The sequence below is a fragment of the Mesoplodon densirostris genome, chromosome 1, assembly GCF_025265405.1.
Source record: "Mesoplodon densirostris isolate mMesDen1 chromosome 1, mMesDen1 primary haplotype, whole genome shotgun sequence".
NCBI lineage: Eukaryota > Metazoa > Chordata > Mammalia > Artiodactyla > Ziphiidae > Mesoplodon > Mesoplodon densirostris.
Genome location: NC_082661.1, coordinates 230,763,952 through 230,791,359, shown reverse-complemented (window position 1 = coordinate 230,791,359; position 27,408 = coordinate 230,763,952). Strand labels below are relative to the sequence as shown.

Sequence of the window (27,408 nt, the reverse complement as noted above, 5' to 3'; positions counted from 1 at the left end):
CTTCTGAGACTGAACCAGGAAGAAACAGACAATATAAACAGGCCAATCACAAGCACTAAAATTGAGACTGTGAATAAAAATCTTCCAAAAAACAAAAGCCCAGGACCAGATGGCTTCACAGGAGAATTCTATGAAACATTTAGAGAAGAGCTAACACCTATCCTTCTCAAACTCTTCCAAAGTATAGCAGAGGGAGGAACACTCCCAAATGCATTCTACAAGGCCACCATCACCCTGACACCAAAACCAGACAAAGGTGTCACAAAGAAAGAAAACTACAGGCCAATATCACTGATGAACATAGATGCAAAAATCCTCAACAAAATACTAGCAAACAGAATCCAACAGCACATTAAAAGGATCATACACCATGATCAAGTGGGGTTTATCCCAGGAATGCAAGGATTCTTCAATATATGCAAATCAATCAATGTGATACACCATATTAACAAATTGAAGGAGAAAAACCATATGATCATCTCAATAGATGCAGAAAAAGCTTTTGACAAAATTCAATACCCATTTATGATAATAACTCCAGAAAGTAGGCATAGAGAGAACTTACTTCAACATAACAAATGCCATAGATGACAAACCCACAGCCAACATCATTCTCAATGCTGAAAAACTGAAACCATTTCCTCTAAGATCAGGAACAAGATAAGGTTGCTCACTCTCACCACTATAATTCAACCACAGTTTTGGAAGTTTTAGCCACAGCAATCAGAGAAGATTAAGAAATTAAAGGAATCCAGATCAGAAAAGAAGACGTAAAACTGTCACTGTTTGCAGATGACATGATAGTATATACAAAGAATCCTAAAGATGTTACCAGAAAATTACTAGAGGCAATCAATGAATTTGGTCAAGTAGCAGGATACAAAATTAATGCACAGAAATCTCTGGCATTCCTATACATGAATGATGACAAATCTGAAAGAGAAATTAACGAAACACTCCCATTTACCATTGCAACAAAAAGAATAAAATACCTAGGAATAAACCTACCTAAGGAGACAAAAGACCTGTATGCAGAAAACTATAAGACACTGATGAAAGAAATTAAAGATGATACAAAGAGATGGAGAGATATACCATGTTCTTGGATTGGAAGAATCAACATTGTGAAAATTACTATACTATCCAAAGAAATCTACAGATTTAATGCAATCCCTATCAAACTACCAATGGCAATTTTCACAGAACTGGAACAAAAAACTTCACAATTTGTATGGAAACACAAAAGATCCCAAATAGCCAAAGCAATCTTGAGAAAGAAAAATGGAGATGGAAGAATCAGGCTCCCTGACTTCAGACTATACTACAAAGCTACAGTAATCAAGACAGTATGGTACTGGCACAAAAACAGAAATATAGATCAGTGGAACAGAACAGAAAGCCCAAAGATAAACCCACACACATATGGTCACCTTATCTTTGATAAAGAAGACAAGAGGGCTTCCCTGGTGGCGCAGCGGTTGAGAGTCCGCCTGCCAATGCAGGGGACACGGGTTCGTGCCCCGGTCCGGGAAGATCCCACATGCCGCAGAGCGGCTGGGCCTGTGAGCCATGGCTGCTGAGCCTGCGTGTCCGGAGCCTGTGCTCCACAATGGGAGAGGCCACAACAGTGAGAGGCCCGCGTACCACAAAAAAAAAAAAAAAAAAAGAAGACAAGAATATACATTGGAGAAAAGACAGCCTGTTCAATAAGTGGTGCTGGGAAAACTGGAGAGCTACATATAAAAGAATAAAATTAGAACACTCCCTAACACCATACACAAAAATGAACTCAAAATGGATTAAAGACCTAAATGTAAGGCCAGAAACTATCAAACTCTTAGAGGAAAACATAGGCAGAACACTCTATGACATAAATCACAGCAAGATCCTTTTTGACTCACCTCCTAGAGAAATGGTAATAAGAACAAAAATAAACAAATGGGATCTAATGAAACTTCAAAGCTTTTGCACCACAAAGTAAACCATAAACAAGACTGAAAGACAACCCTCAGATGGGAGAAAATATTTGCAAACGAAGCAACTGACAAAGGATTAATCTCCAAAATATACAAATAGCTCATGAAGCTCAATATCAAAAAAACAAACAAGCTCATGAATCTCAATATCAAAAAAACAAACAACACAATCCAAAAATGGGCAGAAGACCTAAATAGACATTTCTCCAAAGAAGATATACAGATTGCCAACAAACACATGAAAGGATGCTCAACATCACTAATCATGAGAGAAATGCAAATCAAAACTACAATGAGATATCATCTCATACCAGTCAGAATGGCCATCATCAAAAAATCTACAAAGAATAAATGCTGGAGAGGGTGTGGAGAAAAGGGAACCCTCTTGCACTGTTGGTGGGAATGTAAATTGATATAGCCACTATGGAGAACAGTATGGAGGTTCCTTAAAAAACTAAAAATAGAACTACTGTATGACCCAGCAATCCCACTACTGGGCATATACCCTGAGAAAACCATAATTCAAAAAGAGTCACATACCACAATGTTCATTGCAGCTCTATTTACAATAGCCAGGACATGGAAGCAACCTAACTGTCCATCGACGGATGAATGGATAAAGAAGATGTGGCACATATATACAATGGAATACTACTCAGCCATAAAAAGAAATGAAACTGAGTTATTTGTAGTGAGGTGGATGGACCTAGAGTCTGTCATACAGAGTGAAGAAAGCAACAAAGAGAAAAACAAATACCATATGCTAACACATATATATAGAATCTAAAAAAAAAAAATGGTTCTGAAGAACCTAAGGGCAGGACAGGAATAAAGACGCAGGCGCAGAGAATGGACTTCAGGACACGGGGAGGGGGACGGGTAAGCTGGGACGAAGTCAGAGAGTGGCATGGACATATATACACTACCAGATGTAAAACAGATAGCTAGTGGGAAGCAGCCGCAGAGCACAGGAAGATCAGCTCGGTGCTTTGTGTTCACCTAGAGGGGTGGGATAGGGAGGGTGGGAGGGAGACACAAGAGGGAGGGGATATGGGGATATATGTATACATATAGCTGATTCACTTTGTTATAAAGCAGAAACTAACATACCATTGTAAAGCAATTATACTCCAATAAAGATGTTAAAAAGAAAAAAAGGACACATGCATCCCAGCGTTTATTGCAGCACTATTTACAATAGCCTGGTCATGGAAGCAACCTAAATTCCCATCGACAGATGAATAGATAAAGAAGATGTGGTACATGTATACAATGGAATATTACTCAGCCATAAGGAGGAACGAAATAGTGCCATTTGCAGAGTCATGGATAGAACTAGCGACTGTCGTGCAGAGTGAAGTAAGTCAGAAAGAGAAAAACCAATATCATATAATATCGCTTGTATGTGGAATCTAAAAAAAATGGTACAGATGAACTTTCTTGCAAAGCAGAAAGAGAGACACAGATGTAGAGAACAAACTTATGAATACCAAGGGGGAAGGGGGATGGGGGATGGGATGAATTGGGAGAGTGGGACTGACATATACACACTAATATGTATCAAATAGATAACTAATGAGAACCTGCTATATAGCACAAGGAACTCTACTCAGTGTTCTGTGGTGACCTAAATGGGAAGGAAATCTAAAAAAGAGGGGATATATTTATACGTATAACTGATTCTCTTTGCTGTACAGCAGAATCTAACACAACACTGTAAAGCAACTATACTGCAGTAAAAATTAATTAAAAAGATTTTTAATATTCCCTTTTTCACCTAAAAGCACACTCCTCTGGAAGGCAACAGGGAAAGGGACTCATTAAACCAAAATTTATTTTCACCAAAATAGTGGGATACCACATAACACCACAAAACAGACCTCTCCAGAGCTGAATGGTTTCCAACCACCTCTGTTGAATTACACTCCTCATTCTCAGGCCCAGGAATCTGGACATGGCCCAGCAGGCCCGATCAGCCTCATGGGGTCTGGCTAATGGCTGGACACGGCTGGGACATGAATAGGCCCTAAGTCTGAAACCTCAGTTTTGGTTGTCAGTGGGGTTCCTCAGTTTGGTCCACTGGAGTCTGGGATGATGCCTGGGATGGGCAGGTTGGAGCAGCTGGGGCTGGCTGGGCATTTCTCCCTCTCTGCTACGCAGCCTCTGCCCATGGTGAGCCAGGGCCTCCTCATGGCTTGCCATTCTCAGGATGGTTGGACTTCCTCCATGGTGGCTGGCTTCCCCCAGAAGCAGTATCCAAGAGCAAGGAAGGGGTCAGTCTCTTCAAGCCATAGCTCTGAGCCACTTCTGCCGTAGTCTAATGACCAAAGCAATCTCAGGGTCCGTCAAGATTTAAGAGAAGGAGACACTGATTCTCCAGTCTCGATGGGAGAAGTGAGAAAGAATTTGTGGCCCTCTTTGACAGGCCACCAAGAGACACATTTATTTCCTGTTTCATGTGGTATCATGTGCAGAACCAGCTATGATATGAGCAATATAACCATCCCAAAGTAACTTCAAGATATAATCACTTCACAATAAATATAACGTGCTAAATAGATCAGAAATACCACTATTTCTCCCAGGACTGCTTCAAGTCTTTGTCATCTGAGGACAAGATGGCCACACAGGGGCTTCATTTATTACAAAGGAAGGACATGGAAGAATGGAAGGAACTCAAAAAAGATTCAGATGCATTTTTAAAGTTTCTTCGAACTGAAACCTGATCTCTCCAGCAATTTCCAGTTTTATCCAATAGATCAGTCAAACTGACAGATATTTTTACATTGAGATACAGAACTAGTGTGTTTATTTTGTAATATAAATTTAAGTGTCTGGTAGATGGCTTATTATTTTTTAAGTCTAAAAGGAAAACTACAAATAAGCCATAATCTCCCCACCCTGCTAACACTGTTGATGATGATACTGACACACAAAGAATACTGGAAATATACTAAGTCCCCTCCTCCCCACCAAGGTAATCGTTGTGTCAGTAGTTTTTCTATTTTTTTTAGATTTTTTTGCTAAGAAAACTTTAAAAGTTACCTATGCATATGCCTGCATGCATGTATAATTTCTATTTATGTATTTTAACACACAAAGGACCACAACAGAGATACGGCGCGTCACTTCAATTATTTTTTAATATTTTTAGCCATGCCATGTGGCGTGTGGTACCTTAGTTCCCCAACCAGGGATCGAACTCACGTCCCCTGCATTGGAAGTATGGAGTCTTAACCACCAGATCGCCAATTTTGAATTATCCATTCAAATATTAACTGAATGCCTGCTATGTGACATGCAACATTCTAGACATTGGAAATAAATGAACAAATGCAAAGGCCCTAGGGTAGAAATGTACCTTGCATGTTCCAGAATACCAAAGAGGCCAGGATGACTGGAGTGCAGTGCATGAGGGTATGAAAGGGAAACTGGATCAGTAAATAGCAAGTGATTTTTTAATTTAATTCACAGTGAGAAAGGATGCCAGTGTCTTGGAGATCATTCAATTTCAGTGTATTCATTTACTATTGCTGTGTAACAAATGACCACAAACTCACAGGCTGAAAACAATATATTTACTATTATTGTGTTTTCTAATTCTTGTTATGTATAACAAAGCTATCAATTATCTCAAAGTTTCCAGGTGTCAAGAGCCCAGACACATCTTAACTGGGGCCTCTGCTCAGGTCCTCAGCTCACAAGGCTGTTATCAAGGTGTCCGCGAGCCTGCATTAGAGAGGCTCCACTAGGGATGAATCTGCTTCCAAGCTCATTTGGGTCACTGGCAGAATTCATTTCCTTGCAGTTGGAGGACTGAAGTCCTGACTTCTTGCTGACAACGGGCTGGAGGTCACCTGCAGTTTCCTGCCATGTGGTCCTCTCTGAAAGTAATTCACAGCATGGCTATTTGCTTCTTTCAGGCCAGCGGGGGGATCTATCCCCAGTCTGCTCCAATGGAGTCTTACATAACCAAACAATCTTGGGAAAGAATCCCATCACCTTGGGTCCTACTGGTTAGAATCAAGCAGGTCCCACCAGTGCTCAAGGGCCTGGATGATTGAGTCACCTTAGAGTGTCCACCACAACCAGTATCAGCATTTACAAATCTACCTCGTTCTTTGAATGGGCTACCATATGTTTCTTCTTATGGTCATCACATAATTTATTTAACCTTCCCCACCATTGAAGGCTATCTGTTTCTATTTTTTTACTGAGAGATACACGTGGCAGTGAAAATGTTCTACATTTTTGCAAAATTTTGAGAATATCTGTATTTAAAAAAAAAATGTGTGTGTGTGTGTGTGTGCTTTGTTTTGTTGGCTGCAGCACACAGCATGCGGGATCCTAATTCCCCGACCAGGGATCGAACCCACGCCCCCTGTAGTAGAAGTGCAGAGTCTTAACCCCTGGACCGCCAGGGAAGTTCCTGTAGAGTATTTTGTAGCAGAGAGGTTACCTTCACAGCAGGAGTGCATTTTAATCTTTGCTGGATGCTGCCAAACCATCTCAGAAAGGCTGAATGAACTCACACTCTCATCAGCCACATATAAGTCAACTTATTTCCTCTCACGTTTCTTAGTGGAACTTTACAATTTTCATCAAGTAGGTGTTCTATCACCTCTTGATTTAGGCTTACACTTGGGGGATTTATCTTTTCTTGATTTAGGCTTACACTTGGGTAATGTATCTTTTCAAATGACACCAATAATACGGCCTATTCTCCCACTGTATTTTCTGATTCTTGTATATAAGGAAGCTATCGATTTGGGTAACTACTTTTAGTCCTTCATCGCGATGAATCATTTTAGTATACCTAAGAGTGCTTCAATCTGTTCTCTTGGGTTATCCATGTACACAATCCAATCTGTAAATAATGCAACATTTTCCCCTTCCAGTTTTCACACCGCCCCTTTTTTTCCCCCCTCTTTTCTTGTTTAGTAATCCTAGGACAATAGTTAATCAGTAACAATGAATCAAGTCAGAACTTCAACATCTAAAGCATTTCAATAATTAAACAAAAATACTATCTTAAGGGTTAAAATACACATTTTAAATCATTTTAAGGAAGTATCCACAATTTCTACTTTGTTATTTTATTAGGAATTATGTACATTTTGTCAAGTGATTTAGGCATCTGCTGAAAGATTTTCTCCTTTGACAGTATTATATTAACGTATCTCCTAACACTGAGCTGCCCTTGTATTTCAGGGATGAACTCAACTTAGATTGAAATATTATACTCTTTAAAGTGCTGCTGTTATTTGCTAGTGTATTATTTAAGATCTCTGCATAAATATTCATAAGTAAAATTGATCTACAACTTTATCTTTGACAGGCTTTGTTAGTGCCCTACTGGCATCACAAAAATAATTTGAAGTTTTCCTTCACTATGCTGTGGACCAGTTCAAATACCAACAGATTTAACTGTTTCTTCCAAGTTTAAATGCATTCACCTGTGACAATATCTAAGCCTGGTGCTTCTTAGGGAATAGATGGTAACTCTTTGAAAAATGTCTCCGTTTCTTTCATTATTAGTTCACTAATTTCATTCAGAGTTTCAAAATTCTATACACTGTGCATCTGTGATCATTTCCACATTTGTTTCTCCCACCCTTTTTTTCTTGTTTCTCCCAAGCCATCTCTCCCACCCTTTTTTTCTTGACTAACCTAGCCCATGGTTTATCTATTTTATACTCCATAATCCCTCAAAAATGTAGGAGGTATTTATAAAAGCCACCATTTTTCTTTTCTAATTCATTTCATTTTTTATATTTATTATTTTCTTCAAATTTAGGGGAAGTGGGTGAGTGGAAGTTTAACTTATTTCATTCTTTCTGTCTTAGTTATTTAAGGTTATAAATTTCCCTCAGAACATAATTTTTGCCCTATCCTCCAAGTTTTAATGTGCTGTTTTCATAATATATTTCTAGGTATTGGACAATTTTTTTAAATTTCTATTTTGATCCACAAATCATGAAAGTTTTTAAATTTCCAAATGAACAGAGACTTTTTTTGCTTCTATAATTATTACTGTTAAAATTTTTCTGGATTTAGAGTGATATGGATCAGAAAAAGTGGTCTGCATTTTTTTTCTGCCTTCTGAAATGTCCGATTTTTCATTGTGGCCAAAAAGAGATACTCAAGACTTATAAACACTGCTTTATTATTTTTCAAGTTGCTGTAGAAAAATATGAGGCAACCAGATGTGTCCTCCCAGTGGAATTTTGACTTTTCCTCAAAAATCCAATAACTAAACCACACTCTGTCTCTATATGAATAATTCTGAATAACTTAAAATTCAGAATTGATGTTTCCTGCAATTCAGTGAATACTTTGATCAGATTAAGGTCTCACTTTGATTCAGAAAAAAAACCTCTTATTTTTACCATTAAAATTATTTGTGTCTATGTACTTGGTTCTGTATCCCCGGGACCACATCCTTCTTGCACTGGGTCATCTTCACCCTCCGTGTCTCCTGTTTTCTCTGACTTCTTCCATCTGTCTCTCTCCTTTCATTGAATGGGACTGTTTCATCGATGATGATCACTTGTTTCTTTAATTTTTGATTCTATTCATTTCCATTTTTAATTTGTTCATTTGTTTTGAAATGTCACTGGAGTTATCAGTCTGTTTTCTTAGCTCAGCATGCACCTTTAAAAAAATTCTCATCACTTTATTTCTGAACTCCCATTTTACTGAATATTTAGTTCTCCCAGAGAGATAAATTTTAGTAAGTTCACTTCTCCTCTTCCTTAGATCAGTATTTCTTCCGAAATAGATTCTTCATCTACAGTTTACATTGTTTCCCCTTCTGCTGCAATATATTCACATAGACTCCACACTGGATATTTTGGGTTGATTTCAATTATACTAATGTTTTAAATGGGTAGCTTTGTGAACACTTTCTATTCACACCACTACACTCCGGGTGACATCTCCTTGAATCTCTTCCCATGTTTTGGAGGTCTGTTTCCTTCTTCCATGCACTACAGTTTTGCCTGCCCAGGGTTCTGCAGCCTGAGAGAATAGCGGATTCATCTGCTAGGGTTGCCACAGCAGAACACCACAGCTAGGTGGCTTGAACAACAGAAATCTATTTCTCACAGTTCTGGAGGCTGGAAGCCCAAGATCAAGGTGCCAGCAGGGCTGGTTTCTTCCAAGACCTGTCTCCTTGGCTTGCCTGTATGTGGCTCCTTCTCACTATGTCCTCACATAGCCTTTCCTCGGCACATGCACATCCTGGGTGTGTCTTCCTCTTCTTATGAGGACAGCAGCCCTATTAGATTAGGGCCCCATCCTTTTGACATCCTTTAATGTAAATTACCTCCTTAAAGACCTCATCTCCAAATAGAGTCACACTGGAGGCTAGCACTTCGACATATGAATTTTGAGATGATACAATTCCATCCCTAACCAATGGTTATGGGGAGAACAAGGACTCAGCCAGGGCCTGTATGCAGTATAGTCTCTGACCTCATCTCTACGGTTTTGCCAAAATGCCCATATCTGTGTTCACTCCCCCTGCCTGGGCTACACACGATTCCTCCAGAGGGCCTGGCCCTTCAGCCCCCACCAGGAGCATCAGTCTTAGGTGGCCAGGTTATCAAACACTTCCTCATCGATCTCCCAGCAGAAGATGGACCACATAAGAGAGGATGACTTCTAGCTGCTCATGCTGAAAGTTTTCAAGGTGGCAAATGGCACTCCTCTCCTACTCTCAGCATTCATGTTCCCTGTCTTCCTCTCTTGCAGAAGCTCTTTTCGTCTTCTTTCTGACCTTCTGTTTACTGCTGTAGATCACTGACCCTGGAGTGTCTCGGAGACAGAGTGTGATCTGTCACGCCCCACTTACTCTAGTAGAATTGCTGGGTGGCCAGGAGGAGCTTCAACCTCTGTGGAAATTGCACATCTTTACCCGAAGCTGCCCAGACCGTCTCCCTCCACCTCCCTCCACGAGGACGTGTCTGAGGATTGCATGTGTGGCTGCCCCATACCGCGTCTGTGGAAGGTCAAGTTAGGAGTAAAACAGAGTTGGCCCAGCCCAATTTTTGGAAAACTCCATTTGGTGGTCTCTAGGCCTTTTCCTCCATTTGGCTGATACCAAAGGGTTTTCTCCCTTTTTAAACCTATTTTTGGTTTATATTGCAACATTTTGAGATCTGTCTTTATTCTTAAAGATCTGTCTTTACCTTTATGCCATCAGAAAGCATGTGTCTGAGATAATAAATGGACGATAAATAATACTGGTAAATATATAAGTATTTACCAGTAAAAAGTAAATAAGTAAAAAGTAATAAACCATAAGTAAAAAGTAATAAACCATCACATGTGGAAACCTATAACTTGATAAACTTCACTTCCCCCACTCTGCACATTGTATTAATGGGCCACATGTTTTTATTACATTATTTCAATATCACCCAAGTTAATTTCACCTAGAGCAGGGGTTCCTAAACTGAGGTCTCTTCAGTGTTAGTATATGCCCTAAAGTCATATGCAAATGGCATATATGCATTTGGATTTTTTCAGAAAGTGGGATTGTTACCTTTCAAATTCTCAAATTCAAAGGGGTACAAAGCATAAAAACTGGTTCAGAATTGCTCACCTAGAGTAATGAACAGGAAAGCTGCCAAGAATGGAGAACTATAAACAATTTACAATAAGTTGGATTCATCTGAATAATAAAATCAAAAGAATTTTAAGTTACGTGGAATTGGGCTAAAGCCACAGCAGACTTCCAAAAAAGTTCAACTGTGGATGTGTTTGTGGCCCTGGGCATTGTAGGAAACAATCCTGCAGGAACCATGGAATAAAATGATTATACACATGAAACAATTATCACTCCAAGGACCTTTCTACATCAATCTATCCATAAGTACAGAGGACTCTGAGCTTATTAGCACATTAATCACAAATGACTTAATTCCTTCATTAAATTTTGAAAATGATGACTAATCCTCTTAGTGGTCATTTCCCTCATTTCCACCTAAAGAGAAATGACATTCCAGAGAAACCAAGCGTTTGAAGCCTTCCCTGGAAAAGAATGTCTCCACTTTTACTTTCTGCTGATGTAGGGGGGAAAAAAATTACCTTAAAAAAAAAAGGGCTTCCCTGGTGGTGCAGTGGTTGAGAGTCCGCCTGCTGATGCAGGGGACACGGGGTCATGCCCCGGTCCGGGAAGATCCCACATGCCACGGAGCAGCTGGGCCCATGAGCCATGGCCGCTGAGCCTGCGCGCCCGGAGCCTGTGCTCCGCAACGGGAGAGGCCACAACAGTGAGAGGCCCACGTACCACAAAAAAAAAAAAAAGCACAGCCTATAAATAAATTCCATTTTCAATACACACAAAAAGAGCAAAGTTGATTCAGCAACAAACAAAAGGGAACAGGAGGTAGATATAGAGAATAATAATATACTTGAGATTACGATCCAGATTTTGAGTGAGTTTCTGATGTGCACTGTTTCTTTCTATGAACATAACACAGAATTACTATCATTTACAAAGGATTATAAATCTTCCTCCAAACCTATTAATTCAACCACTTTAGAGGTCTGGTTTGGCACCATCTCCAGTCTGTAGCCCATGTGCACTTTTGGTAATTAAGAATAAGGAATAATGATGACAAACAACACACCAGCTGTGCAGTGATGAATAAGAACTTTCTCATGCACACAACCAGGCGCTGGCATGTGTGGCTCAAGTGACTATAGAACGCTCATGACTTTATGAAATCAAATACAGAGATTTCCTTTATGACTCCCACACATTCCAACAGAGACATACATAAGCACTTTTGTGCAATTTAAATTTGGAGCTATCCATGCAGTAATATTGACTGAAACACTATGCATCATTTAAGCTCAAAAAGAAAAAAAAAATACGGCCTTGTTTTTCTTGGGATGGTTAGAGGGACCACAAGGAATTTTTTAACTGTGTGGCTTCATGGCCTGAAATCCTTTTTGGCACGAGGCAGGCTGTAAATGAATAAAGCAAGCTGTGTAACCTTGGGTTGGTTAATATCAACTCCCCAAGCTTCAGTTTCTTGCCTGAATCTGTAAACTGCAGACAAACCCATGCTTCCTACCCTCTTGGCATTAGCTGGTTGACTCCTGGTCTGAACTAGAGCTAGCCAGTCTGGGGCACCAGGGCTCAGGAAGCCCTTAGAGCCAAGCCTCTTCCGAACATTCTAGTCTGCTAAGGAAAAGGAACCTTGCATTTCATAATTACACCCACTCTATCCCCTGCAGGCCTTGCTCACTGCTGCGAATGGAAGGGGTAAACATGTTCTGAAGAAACAACTAAGGTGATTCACCAAGGGATGCCTAGTACATGAAGTCTTTCCAGTGTAGAAATGGTCTTAACCTGGCTTTGGACAAAGAAAGCGACTAGCTTCTCAGAGGTCCAAACTCAAACACATTATCTTGAGGCCAGGGAACTAGACTTCGGCTGTGTCAGAGTTAGTTTCACTGTTGTCTTTCTCGCTAAATGCTGGACTTCTGGAAAGCAAGAGCTTTTTTTTTTTTTTTTTTTTTTTTTTTTTTTTTAAATCTTTTGTCCCTGTCCATATACTACAAGGCAAGGAGCAGCTTTTAAAATGTTTGTTGAACGAATAATGAACTGTGTAAAAGAAATGATGCCAGCACCAAATATCAGATCATTTAACTTTTATCATCAATCATTTCAGACATATATATACAAGTAAAAATAATACTATAACGAACTCCTATGTCCACATCACCTACCTACATCAGTCACTAACCAATGACCAATTTTAGTTCATCCACATCACCCAGATTATTTTGAAGCAGATTCCAGGCTATGTACTGTATATACGTATCTTTAGGAAGCTTCACGTGATTAGGTTTTACTCTACTCTAGAATTCCAGATACTTGTATGTTAGTGTAACAACAAACACACACTTCTGCATCAAGATCAACAGAATTCACCACTACTTGGTCAGGTGAGGACTGAAGTAAAAAAACCAACCCTCCCCCTAAATCACTCTGGATTAGGGGGTACTTTTAGTATGGATATCATTAAGATATCCGCCCCCCCAAAAAAAAAAGGCGAGTTAGGTAATAATTTTTCAAATATCTGCATGAAAAGAAATAATGACCTTGAGAAAGCTCGTGGGAGGAGGAAGACGGTGTTAATACTGTATGGAAAGCTCACCTAAGGAATACGGACTAAAGGCTGCAGGGACTTCTTCAAATTTTGTAACAAAAAGGTTTTTTTGGAGAAAATTCCAGAAGATTAAATAGAAGAAGGAGCGGATCTGAGGAGGGTCGGTGTCACCCAGATACCACGATGCCCAGGCTGAGACAAGGAGGTGGGTTTTGACCAGATGCAAGAGGGAGGGGGCAGGACAGACATGATAGCACCTTGATCCTTGGGAGAACGTGGGGCCCCAAAGACACACTCAACAGAGCTTAAGGGTGAAAACAGAAACAAAGCTGACAAAACTGATTCCTTACTTCACTCTGTATGACAGACTCGAGGTCTATCCACCTCATTACAAATAGCTCAGTTTTGTTCCTTTTTATGGCTGAGTAATATTCCTGAGCTATTTGTAATGAGGTGGATAGACCTCGAGTCTGTCATACAGAGTGAAGTAAGTCAGAAAGAGAAAGACAAATACCATATGCTAACACATATATATGGAATTAAAAAAAATGTCATGAAGAACCTAGGGGTAAAACGGGAATAAAGACACAGACCTACTTGAGAATGGACTTGAGGATATGGGGAGGGGGAAGGGTAAGCTGTGACAAAGCAAAAGAGAGGCATGGACATATATACCCTACCAAACGTAAGGTAGATAGCTAGTGGGAAGCAGCCGCAGAGTACAGGGAGATCAGCTCGGTGCTTTGTGACCGCCTGGAGGGGTGGGATGGGGAGGGTGGGAGGGAGGGAGATGCATGAGGGAAGGGATGTGGGAACATATGTATATGTATAACTGATTCACTTTGTTATAAAGCAGAAACTAATAAAAAAAATAAAAATAAATAAAAAATAAATAAACTGATTCCTGCCCTTTGGAGTCACCCTTAAGGAGAAATCAACCAAGTGGACAGTTAAAACAAGGAAGGCTTTTGAGGGATGTTTCATCCTGTGCCAAATTAATCCAGTGACGTAAGGCGGCATGGCTTGAAATGCACTTAACCTGGACGGACCGCATCCTTCTCGATTCCCATGCTCCTCGGCAAAACTCACCCCGCACTTTTCAACAGTGCTGACAATGGGCACTTCCCTGCTAGAATAAGGAAGGTGCTTCCAAAGCAAAAGAGGAAGGGCTCTGAATCCCAATGACAGAGAACATCCTTGCAGGAGAAATAGGAACTCACCCTCACCGCTGCCCCTCAAGCTCCTCACCGTGGCAGGTAAAAGATGCCCGGTGTACAGAAAAGAGGAAACAGGCAGGCCTAGGAAGGCCATCCTTAGAAAACCCTGCTTGCAAAGCTGGTCCCTGGGTTGACGTCTGGGAACTTGGCTGATCAACAGTTCTCTAAACGGATATAAAACATTCCCAAAATGCTTAGGAGGGCCCACTGTGCCTCAACCGTATCCACCTAAATGCATGCGCTGGTGTGATGCGGAAAACCGGCTTTCCTTCTGGGAGTCTGGAATTCAGTACCCGCTCAGCAAAGGATGCCGATATGACTATCTCCCGACAGGCACCGAGTCTCTAAGGCGCTTCCCTGAACAGACACGTTATACGCTTGTGGCTGCATTTTCGGTGCTGGGGGAAGAGTCCGCTGTGTGTGACCCCTCTGAGGAGGTGAGAGCATAAGGAAAATTCCAGTGATTCCTCCAGACCCCAGCTGTGTCGTCATCTTCTCCTTGGCATGTCCTCACTACACCACGGTGATAAACCTAAGCTGTGAGTACAACCACACGCTGAGTCCCATGAGTCCTTCCAGCAAATCCCGGGACACAGGGGTGATCTTGAGGACCCCGGACATGCCCAAGGAGGCAGGCACTAGACTTAACGGGAAGACCTCGATTTGGAGGACCCTCAGTGGCAGCCTGCTTCATCAAGCAGTCCCTGTACCCACTCTGACTTTTAGCTCCAGTGGAAATCAGAGGATGAATGGAAGTCTAGGAGAAAGAGGACAATTACACCCCAGGGTCCATGAGCTAAGACCGTCAACCCTTCGTGTAGCCATTTGGCAGTTGGGTAGGACGTCAGTGTTTGCCATTCTAAAGGCAGTTGGGTAGGACGTCTCCCTAATATTCATTAGCAGTTGAATATTCATTAACCAGTTGCATAGGACCTCAGTGTTTGCTATACTAAAGACGCAGGAGCTGAGACACTACCACATGGTCAATTATCACTGACTAAAGGCAGCAGTGGGGCTTCAAAACGGGTTTAACTTCAGGGAAATGCAAAAGCATTCAAATGGGCTAACGAGGCTGCTGTAGGAAGACCTGAGCTGGACAGAGGGGCCTTCTTCAATCTGCCCCCAAGCTGATTTCCACCCTCTGCCCGCTGTGGCAGAAGTCTGAACACCAGCACATCTCAAAATAACACAAAGGGGCTGCCCTTTGCTATTTAAGCACAATGCCCTTTCAGTGGGGACTCCTACTGTCTATGGCCCAGCCAAGCAATCAATACTTCCATGAAAGGCTTCCTTGGTGGCTGGCCCCAAGTGGGGAACATACGAAATAAAGTATGCATCCTCTGGGGTGAAGTGAGAGTAGCACTGACATATATACACGACCAAATGTAAAATGGATGGCTAGTGGGAACCTGCTGCAAAGCACAGGGAGAGCAGCTCGGTGCTTTGTGACCACCTAGAGGGGTGGGATAGGATGTGGATGTGGGGATATATGGATACATATAGCTGATTCACTTTGTTATAGAGCAGAAACTAACGCAACATTGTAAAGCAATCACACTCCAATAAAGATATTAAAAAAAATAATGTATGAATCCTTACCTGACCCCCGCCCAGTTCCTGAGCAGAAGTGTGGAAAATAAGTCACCAGCAAAAGACAAGAAAAGTCGAGCCTGCAGAAATGCTCTGGACCCTAACTCCTCATGGATCATCCTGTAGCTCTTGGTTTCCCTATGGTTCTAGGTTCTTGACCTGGGAGTCCCCAAAATTCCTAAAATTATATATATATATTTTTTGTGTATATATACTATACTGCTTTCTGGGAATAGGACCCAAAGCTTTCTTTAAATTTTCAAAGTGGGTCTTAATGTAGTAAGGCTCCAAAACTACTGCTCTTGATAGAGGAAAAGGATGTTGGATGCATGAGTGGACTTTAAAATGTCAACTGACTGACTGAACAGCAGACCAGAGGACCATCCTGCCAGGAGATGTATAAGAACACAGTGGGGGGTACAATACTGGAGACCAAGCATTAGGAAAACAATTACCTGGCAAAAAAAGAAATGATATAAGAATTGAGAAGAAAGCCATTTCCAGTTTCAACCTTGGTCCAAGAGGAGAAAACTGAAGAAGAAAGTTAAAGAAGGTCTAATCATATAATTATGGGAACCGACCGACAAGTTAAGATTTGGGTGACCTCAAAGTACCAGTTTCTACCTAAAACTGCATCGACCAGACCCACTTGCTCTGTTTTCATAAGGACTGGATGCAAGGAGCAGCTGACCTCAAGGACATACAGGGGCTACCTGAAGTCACTGAAACATAAACTGAGCCAAAATCAAAGCTAATGAATAAACTATCTATGAATTTATCAAACTGGCAGGAACCCTCCCCTGTGTATTTTCTCACACTATCCAAAGACGACTTGGTTGCAACCAAAACGTTACCAAGCTGACATAATTAAACAGGGATTTATCAAAAGGAGTAGCAGAAAGCAGAAAGAGCTGGAACTCAACACTTGCCTGAATGAGGAGCTTGAGGCCATCAAGAGTCAACCAAAAAGTCTCCACTTCTCGCCTCTGCATCCGTCTTGTGATCAGCTTCCCGATCCTTCCCAGAGCACTGCCTTCCTCCACTTGGTACTGGACCCATCCCCAGGGTTCTTCAGCCCCAAGCCCAAAAGCCACCTCACAGTAATGGGCTGCGTTTCCCCACATCCCAACTCCAAATCTCTAGAAGACAGAATCTCACTCAGCCCAGATTCCAGCGTGTCTGCTCTTCTGCATCCAGCTGGCCTACATCAGCAGAGCGGCACCAAGTCACACAAACGTGCTGGAGGGGTCTACCTCCACAGCAAGCAGCTGGGGGCTGGGCTGTCCGCTAGGACATATCTGTACTAAATGACTTACAGGACACTGCAGATGAGGGGGACAGTCTAGAAAAATACCCTTTTCCCAGCCCTGTCTACAAAGCAGCAGGAGATTTTTCCAGGAGAAAGAAGGAGAAAAAAAACCTTTTCTCTGCAAGTATCCTAGTCTGATGCAAATGGCTCTATTACCATGGTATAGGCTTCAACAATACACATACTATATAATACAAACTTATCATTTTTAATTCTAAAGGTTTTGCTAAAAACGTGTAGCTTATTCTCAATACTCTGGTTTATAGTTTTGAAAAATCAGTTCTTTACATATTATTGAACTGATATTCCATATTTATGTTTTCCCACTTATACTATTTGGTGTAATTTTAGATATCTGAAAATATATGTGAGACATCAAAATATTGTTTTTAGTGATGCAGTTCAATCTACATATATTCCAGATCTGCTGTTCCTGAGCATCAGAATATTGCAGCCCTGCCCATTAGACAGTGACCCCGAACACAAAGCCTTACACTGAAAGCCATTTAGAATGGAAGGAGCAGCAGTAGAGTGGAAGGCTTGACAGCTCCAACCCCTGAGCCAGACAGTCCTGGGTTCCAATGCCAGCGTCGCCATTTCCCAGCTGTGTGACCGTGGGCGAATTTCACCCTAAGCCCCATTTCCCAAATTGTAAAATAGGGATGATAACGTCTACCTGAGACGTTAGACACACAGAGTCGTTGAGCAGGTACTAGACGAGATCATGATGTAGAATACAGTGTGAGCACTTGATAAGTATCAGACAGACTGTCATCCTATATTAATGATGCTGATGGTGATGAAGATGAGGAGGATCACTAGGGCTTAGCTAGAGCTTTCATCAATGGTGAGGCTGAGAGGCCTTGACCCTGCCTGCCGAGCCTAGAAAGAACGCATCTCAGAAGTGGGCTGTATGTCATAGGGAAGCCACCTGGGCGGCGGGAAGAAGGCCAGGTGGGAGGAGTTTGCTTTCCCGTCCTCACCCACTGGGTGTAACAGTCATGTACATAACAGTCATCCTGGTTCTCTCAAAATACAAAAAAGTCAGCGTTGAAAAGAAATGAGCTACCAAGGCATGAAAAGACGTGGGGGAACCTTAGATGCACAGTACTCAGTGAAAGAAGCCAATCTGAAAACGCTCACACTGTATGAGTCCAACTATATGACAGCTGGAAAAGGCAACACTGTAAAGACAGTAAAAAGATCAGTGATGGCCAGGCTGGCGGGTAGAGAGGGCATGGGTGGGAGGAGATGAACAGACTGAGCACAGGATTCTCAGAACCCTGAAAACACGCTGAAGATCATGATGAATACGTGTCATAACGCATTTGGCCTAACCCAAGGAGGTACAACACCAAGAGCGAACCCTAAATAAACTCTGGTGATGACGTGCCAGGGTGGGTCCCTCAGCTGTAACACATGGAGGAGGCTCTGCACGCACGGGGGTGAAGGGGGTGGCACTGGAAATCTTTGTACCTTCCTCTCAATTCTGTTATAAATCTAAAACTGTTCTAAATAATACAAAGTCTTTTGAAAAACACAAATAAGTCATTACAGTTGTTTCATATGAAATGTGCATATTTACACACACATTATTGGACAGCTACAGTGTAGATGTCAGGAGTAGGCTTTGGAGGCAGACAGACGGAGTTCAAACCCCAGCCTGGCCACTTGAGCAATTCACTGAGCCTCGTTTGCCTCGTCTGTAAAACAGCTCACCTCATCCTCACCACAGGTCTCTGCTGGATGGGTACTTTAGCTTTTCCTCTTTCACAGATGAGGAATCTGGTGATGAGGTTAAGTGGGGGGCCCGGGTCACCAAAGTCACACACCTTGGTGGAGCTGAGATTCCAACCCAAGGAATTCTACTTTCGAGCTGGCTCTGCTACATTCTGTGATACTGTCTGCAGATTATTTCAATAAAATGTCATATGAGGAGCGGAGCCCAGGTACCAGCACATAATCATCCCTCTGCTGGCTACTGAAATGATTACTGTTCTCAACTTTGTCTTGAGAGATATGGAAGAGACAGCTCTGAAAGCCGGTTTCTTTATTTGACAAAGACGAGTTAAAAGGGGGCGCTTTGGGGCTTCCCTGGAGGTGCAGTGGTTGAGAGTCCACCTGCCGATGCAGGGGACACGGGTTCGTGCCCTGGTCCGGGAAGATCCCACATGCCGCGGAGCGGCTGGGCCCGTGAGCCATGGCCGCTGAGCCTGCGCGTCCAGAGCTGTGCTCCGCAACGGGAGAGGCCACAACAGTGAGAGGCCCGCGTACCGCAAAAAAAAAAAAAAAAAAAGGGGTGGGGCACTTTGTCCATGCAAAAACCAAGCCCATAAGCACCCCACACCCTGATGTCCTCTAAGGAAAGTCAAGATTGCTTCTCTAGGGCCCACCCACACACACCACACCACGCCCACCCCTCACGCTTACATCCTTATTTTCCCTTCCAAGGACTCTGGGTATTGCTGGGAATATAAACAACATAAAATTGATTCCTCCTCACCATTCTGAATTGTACCAACACTGATTCAGTGTCAAGTGCCAAGCGCTGAGACAAGCTCGGAGGACCTGTCTTTGCAGCTCTGCGTCTCCAAGGTCTCTGGCCGAGGCTTTCAGAGTAGGCCAAACCTCAGCCATCTGCCAGCTTTCCTCCAACTCCTCAGACCCATCTCTACTATGAACACAGTCTCATTATTACAAATATTATGGAGTTCTGCCTTCTGCTGAATCAAAAACTCACCTCCAGCAAGTTCTGCTCACTTGGACCGAGTATGCTTTCTTAGGCAACAGAGAATAAACCTCCCCACCCCGCTTTCTATACCGTAGCTCTTCGATCTTCCTGAGACAGTCTCAGTGCCTTGTCTCTACTGGACATGAAAATGTTACAGAATTTGCTTGTATCAAACCACTCTAGTCCCATGGTAGAATATTATCTACCATCTCCAGAGCTACAGCACAGCACACAGCAGAGACATCCCATGCCGGAGCTAAACGAAAAGGGCAGAAGACAATGTCATTATTATTTTCCAACTCTCCTTAAAGGAAGGAGAAAGACAAAGTTTTCTGTGCTTTTCAAGCTTCTTTCTAAACACACCAGAAAACGCACAACCCTGCTGAGAAGAGAAAAAAAAAAATGTAACAGTAAAGTACATTTTCATGGCTGTGCCAAGGAGGACATTTATGAAAATTGCAAGGGGAAAAGAAAAAAAAAAAAACTTTGAAAATTTGTCAGATATTCTTGCTGCAGGATTTGACCTCTAGGCTGAGTGGTCATGACTCAGGCAGACACCAACTTTTAGAAACTTTGGAGTTTTATTGTTGTTGCTGGTGCTTAAGACATTTCTTTTCCTGGCGCATGAAAACTGCTGCTGCCTAGCAACCCAGGGCCAGCAAAGCTCAATCAAGATGCAGTTCACGCTGGATTCTTTTTAAAAAGAATTCTTTTCCCCATTAAATGACAAGCATGCCCTAAGACTGGAAGGTTCCTCACGTTCAGTGAAAAATGGTTTGCGTGCTACTCACTTGGGCCTCGCTGGCGTTAAAGGATGGCAGAGATCAACCCGCAGGAGACAGCCAGGTTGGGTGTGGTTCCTGAAGCTTCAGGAATGGAGGAACGGGCTGCCCTGTACCCAGAAACAGACCACACGTGGAGGGCAGGTGGGGCCTAAACAGGGAATCCATCCCACCATGAACCTGGGAGCAGAGACACATTCTTCTAACTTTTGGCAAAGACAGGAGGATGCAGGTCAGAAAGTCAGTCCCAAGGTTAACAAAAGTGATGCACTGCACCACTGGATACCCTTGCCCATGTGCATGTCATTTAATATTCTGGGGATTACACTGGACACCTGAGGGGAAATGTATATGTCCTTCTCACCTTTACTGTTTCTAGGTTCCTCTATGACTGGAGGACACAGCCTATTCAAGAACTCTGCAACCTATGTGACAAAGATGGATAAAGCACAATCTACTGAAGAAACTCGTGAACAAGAACGTGGTCAGCCTTTTCCAACAAAGCATGACCATCCCGAACGGCCTCTGTTTTCTCACCAGGAAAAACGAGACAGACTGACACAGAGCTCACTTCAAAGGTGAACATGCTTCTTTTAGCAAACTTATAGGAAGCCTCACCAAGGAAAAGTTTTGTTTGTTTTTGCGGTACACAGGCCTGTCACTGTTGTGGCCTCTCCCATTGCGGAGTACAGGCTCCGGACGCGCAGGCTCAGCGGCCATGGCTCACGGGCCCAGCCGCTCCGCGGCATGTGGGATCCTCCCGGACCGGGGCACGAACCCACGTCCCCTGCATCGGCAGGCGGACTCTCAACCACTGCGCCACCAGGGAAGCCCGGAAAAGTTTTATTGTAAACAAACTCTTAGCACCTTGTGGTCCACAGAAACTGTACTACATAAAGGCTAATACTAGGAAAAAAAAAAAAACTTCATAACCTACTGACCCTCAGAGAATCAGTGACCATGAGAGCAACCCATCACACTGAAAATCCAACGAAAATCCTTAACAAGATAAATATAACCTGGATTATAACTATATTATGGTATGTATTTTGTAAAGTGATTTGGTTGAGAGTGACATTATGTACCCTACTTTATATAAACTGCCAGTTTAAACATTAACATAAAACAAGGCAGATATGAAACGAGAACCACCCTGCTACGTTTTTGTTTGTTTGTTTGTTTTGATGATTCTCAGAGCCTCTTCTGAATCTTCAAGGGCCCTGAGGGACAGGGCAGAGAAAAGGCTGAGTCACATTATAAATATCTATTTCTTTTATGACATTAAAAATGTATAAAATAGCAGAAGAGGCTCAATTTAAACAGATCCTGTAACTCGACAGGGTTCTTTACATGCCTGTTTAACAAAGTTCCTCTGAAGACAGCCCCCCCACCCCAGCTGTCAGCTAACAGGTGATCAGAATATGAGAATAATGAGCAAGCCGTGGACAAGGCAGGTGTGCGGGTCCTCCATCATCCTTCCTTTCCCTGTCACGTCTGCTCTGACTCTTCCTCCCATCTGTTCTTCTGTCACATGGGAAAAACTGGAAGTAGGTCCAGACTTCTTATCATCCATTCCTGAACACTCACACGTTTAAGGCCTTACAGGTTGCTCTCAACAGACCATCTCACTCTTGGAGAGAACACGCCTTCCACCAGTCTTCATACTTGTCCATCTCCTAACAGCAACGGGCATCGCTGACAACGCCCGTTGACCACCCTGACCCTGAACCCGTCTGGGCTTCTTCGGGCTCCTCTTTTATCACTAAGAGTAAAATCTCATTACTTCTCCAAGACATTGTTCTTCTCTTCCCTGAGTAATGAAAAGCAAAGGCTTTGGGGTCGAACAATCCTTAGTGTAAACCCAGGCGTCGCCACTCACTAGCTGTGTGGCCGGGAGCACGGGATCTTTTACCCTTCGGTTTTTCTCATATGCATAAAGGGATAAGATATGTCATATGAATTCTGTACACATATAAGGATACCATTACATATATATACGCAATGGGCATTACACACACACAGGTCATATGAGATAAACACCGTATATCACGGACGCACCAAGGCATTCTTTCTCACGTCTATCTCATGTCTTTACGCCATATGGTACACTCGCTCCCACTAAATTCTCTCCCCAGGTTGAGCCCCACATCTCCAACGGTCTGCTGGGCTTATCTTGCCGGATAGCCAGACAACAACTAAAATGCTGCATGTTATCAACGGAACTCATCTTCTGCCCCAAACCCATTTTTTCCCTCCTTCCATTAATAACACCAATATTCTCCCAGGATGAAATAGTCAGCATCATTTATAACACCTTCTTCTGAGATACAAATCCAGTACCTGGATTGTGTCTATCCCGCCTCACAAACTGATGCCCTCCACCTGTAACTCACCATTCTCACGACCATGCCATGGGACCTCTCACCTGGTCTTTTATTCCTCTCCTTTCTACTGCCAACCCTGCTGCCAGATTAAGCACGAGAGGCTTAATCTTAAAAACCACGAGAGGCCCTGATACCTCTAAAATTAGATCCAAAGCCCTAAGGTGGCCGTCTGAAACTCCCCACACCTGGCCCAGATCTCCTTCCAATCTCATCTCGTACCACTCGCCCCTGTGCCAACAGGAGCCTCGTGTTCCCAGAACACACACCTGCTCTGTTTCTCTGATGACATGATGCCCCACACCTGAAGTGTCCCCTTAAAAACACCTCCACCTGTTCAGACTCCATTCTAAAACCTACTCAAATCACCTCTTCAGGAAACTTTCCAGATTCCCCACAGTTGGACATAATCTCTCCTTGGAAGTCTCGGCAGCTTTCTCTCTATCTGTCTGAGAGCGCTTACTCTCCACCATTTCTTCTTTTCCCTAAAGGACTGTCTTCACTTCTCCCAAATCTCACACCATGTCTGATTCAGAACAGGCACTCATGACAGATGTACTGAATTAATCCATAACAAGTACAGTCTGTCCTCCGTGGGTTCCCCATTAGCGGATGTAATCAATAGCAGATCGAAAATATTTGGAAAAAAAGGTTCCAGAAAGTTCCAAAAAGCAGAACTTGCATTTGCTGCACGCTGGCAACTACTTACATAGCATTTACATTGTATCAGGTATTATAAGTAATCTAGAGATGACAAAGTATATGGGAGAATGTGCATAGGTTATATGTAAATACTCTGCCATTTTATATAAAGGACTTGAGCATCCATGGATTTTGGTACCCGTAGGGGGTCCTGGAACCAATCCCCCCCAGATACCAAGGGACAACTGTATACTTTAAGAACAAAACATATGCAGAACTCACACATTCTGAGGCACAACTCCAATGTGAAAATCCTTGGGAATTTCACAGTACCCTTTCCACCTGGGAAATGCAATTTTCTGGTTTGCAAGGGAAGAAAGACCTTGATAATTTTTTTGGCCCGCGAACACTTCTTTTAAAACAACATCTTAATGTACTGAGTGGAAATGAAGCCAAAACATATGGATTAAGTTTCCTATAAAGTACATATGGATTTTATGAAAACAACAAAGAGGCTTGGATAAAATGTGATCTCCAAAGCAGATTAACCAAGGGTCTTTTTCTAACTCCAAAATTAATCTGGAGCTTTCTTGCTTTAATTATATGTTGAAAGTTTCCTTTTCTGACTTAGTGACTTTCCTAGTCAGAGTTAACATTCTTCACATTCCTAGGGAAGAAAAATAAGTAACTGAGGAAAAGAAAACATTTTCCTTCTACTGTCATTACCAACCCCCCAATTCCTTCTCCTTCATCGACACCACCTAGGCCATTTCATTTCATTGCTAGTTTCCCCTCCTTTTTTAATTTTTATTTTATTTATTTATTTATTTTTGCGGTATGCGGACCCCTCACTGTTGTGGCCTCTCCCGTTGCGGAGCACAGGCTCCGGACGCGCAGGCTCTGCGGCCATGGCTCCCGGGCCCAGCTGCTCCGCGGCATGTGGGATCTTCTCAGACCGGGGCACGAACCCGTGTCCCCTGCAGCGGCAGGCAGACTCCCAACCACTGCACCACCAGGGAAGGCCTCCTTTTTTTTAATTATAATTTTTTTTCCTTCCTCACAAAAGTATTCTTTTTAACGTTTGCTCTCCTTCCTCCCTCTCTCTTTTTCTCTTTGTTCTCAAACATTAAGAGGAGCCGTATCTCTCCCTCACTACATTCAAGTCAAACATCAGCTCCTTTGGGTGGTGTATGTGGATCAGTTGTCAAGGAAACGTATGGCTCAGCTGGGGCCAGACATCCCTACAAAGTGTTTCTACGCAATCACCCTCGTTAGCAGAAATACTCTTCCTCATAGCAGAGCCTGGACTCCGAAGTGAAGACCCCTTGAGCAGGAGCAATGAGCTGGGAGTGGGAGTGAAAGTGGACAAGGATGAAATCGAAGGGGGGAGCAAAGAGGTAATAGGGATATTAAGTTCTCAAAAATGTTCACTAATCCAAGCTAACTGCCCCTACCCAGCCCCAAGCAACCCTCTGCTTCCAAAGCTAAACTCACACACTCAATGAAGAATCTGGAAGTCAATATCTCACCTCCTCTTGGTAGGAAACCTCAGGACTGCAATCAGTATTGGTTGTGCATTCACAGCACTATCTAGCCTGGCCACCGAAAGGGAGAGAAGGAGAACTGAAAACCCTCTACTTCATTCTATAAAGCTCCATCTCCGAGAGTGGGTCCAGTTCCATCTGCTGTTTATTATAATTGGCTCGCCAATGCCACTTGGAATTCCTGTAAGATTGGTTAACGAGGTGAAAGCAGCCCTCTCTATTTCCCAGCAGAAAAAAATCGTGTACTTATCTTCCCAGCTTCAAATAAGAGAAGAAAATAGGAAGCTACAGCATTAGATGGAGAGCCTTTTATCCAAGAGCAAGACCCAGAACCAGTATTTTCACAAATAAATTGGATAAAAGTTCTCTTAATTGGGGTTTAATCTAATGATAGTAGCGCTCCTAAGCATTGTCTCGAAGCTTATAGTCTAATTATTTCTTTTTCTCAGAATGAATAGTAGCCATCGTGCCCTGAAGCTGTCTGGATAGTTCACCGTACACATTAATGACAGTTTGACGGGGCCATAAAAGGAGGCATAAATGCACCACTAGCTACCAAAAAACAAAACCAAAAACCCCACATTGGTCTGACACCCACAAAACAAGCTACTTTTACCATATTGATAAAGCAAATCTCTAACCAGGTTTCAAGCCTAGCTTTTCAGTGGGAACCGATATTTGCACCAGCTAGAATTGCTCTAGCCAACAGCAAATGCAACAAGAATCCAAGAAATGTTCTCGCAATACTTGTGCAAAAGGACTACACCTCTCTTCATCTGTCTCTTTCCCACTCCCCTGACCCCCAGAAATTTCACTGAATCCATTAATTCACCAAATAAATACTAACCAAGCGCCTAAGGAATACCAGGTATTATTCTAAATGTGCAAAAAGATCTTTGTCCTCAAAGATCTAGAAGAAAGAAATAGATAACAACTAGAAAAATAAGTCAGTTGCATAATGTCAGACAGGGATGTGTGCTGTGGGCCACAAATCCCGAAACAGGGCTCAATCCCCTAGATCGTGACCCGCTTTCCATCAGGGACTGTAATGTTCATCTTCACCTCCCGGAACCTAATACATGCTTGGCATATAACGCAATCTCAATATTTTAGAAAATTTATGAACAATTAAAGTGGTTGACCAAGCATTTTAACAGTTTTCCAATTCCCTATCTTAAAAGTGAGGAAAGTTATTAGCAAGGTCCTGATCTATATGAACAGAATAAAGGGGGGGGGGAAATCTAAAAGTTCTTGAAAGAGTCTATTGTATTTTGAAAAATCATGTATTCCCTTGAATACAGAGAAACAAACAACAGGATATGTTACCTAAGAGAGTATTCATTTTAAACCAGAGGTTCTCAACCTGGAGGCCCCGGGTTTGAGGATGCTGTGAATCCCCTGAAATTGTTAGCACAATTGCAGGGAGAGGGATAGTTGTGTGTGTTTTTCTGGGGAGAGTGTGATACAGATTGACAAAAAATGTTTTCCCTGTGTTACAGTAAACAGAATTTCAGTGAGACATCCAAGGATAGAAACAAAGGCAACAAAAAACATAAACAGTCCACAATAACAGAGCGGACATTCGTTTGCATCTGGATTAAACGTTGCTTCCTTAAACCAGTGAGATAACAGAAGACCAGGTAAGCTTCAGATTTGTGGAACTCCATCCAAAGACAGAAGCTCCATGAGGACTTCTCAGAACCAGGCTCACCATCATGATAATAAAATCATTAAATAAAAAGAGAGAGAAGGAAAATCTAAGAGGACAGTTGTACCTCACACAGGGACGAGCCCAAAACAGGAATTCCCTTCTGGAAAAAAAAAAAAAAAAAAGCACTTTTACCTTTTCATGGTTTTCAATTAAAATTTCCACGACAATATTCTGAAACTTCAAATCCATGATGGCAGCAACAGTTTCTTCCTGTGGCCTCATCAGAGTTGGTCCAAACACCACTCCTAAATTTGCCACGGTCATGAGGTTCTGCTTGGAGTGATTTGAAACACTAATAACATGAGGAGGGGAAGAAAGGTCTCTGGTTAAAAGAAGGGGCAATAACTGTGGCATGTAGAGTATTTTGCAACTCTGTATTTCCCTAAAAACAAGGAG

At 42.4% G+C, this 27,408-nt stretch overlaps 1 protein-coding gene across 2 annotated transcripts in view; it reads right to left on the bottom strand.

Annotated features, from left to right (window-relative positions):
* The window catches only part of ARHGAP10 (Rho GTPase activating protein 10), a 336,361-nt gene that overhangs the window by 74,070 nt on the left and 234,883 nt on the right, over nt 1-27,408 (bottom strand). For both annotated transcript variants that reach the window (XM_060116129.1, XM_060116137.1), the window contains one exon: nt 27,145-27,304. In XM_060116129.1, coding sequence (XP_059972112.1) covers nt 27,145-27,304 — 160 coding nt within the window. The remainder of the gene's footprint in view (nt 1-27,144; nt 27,305-27,408) is intronic.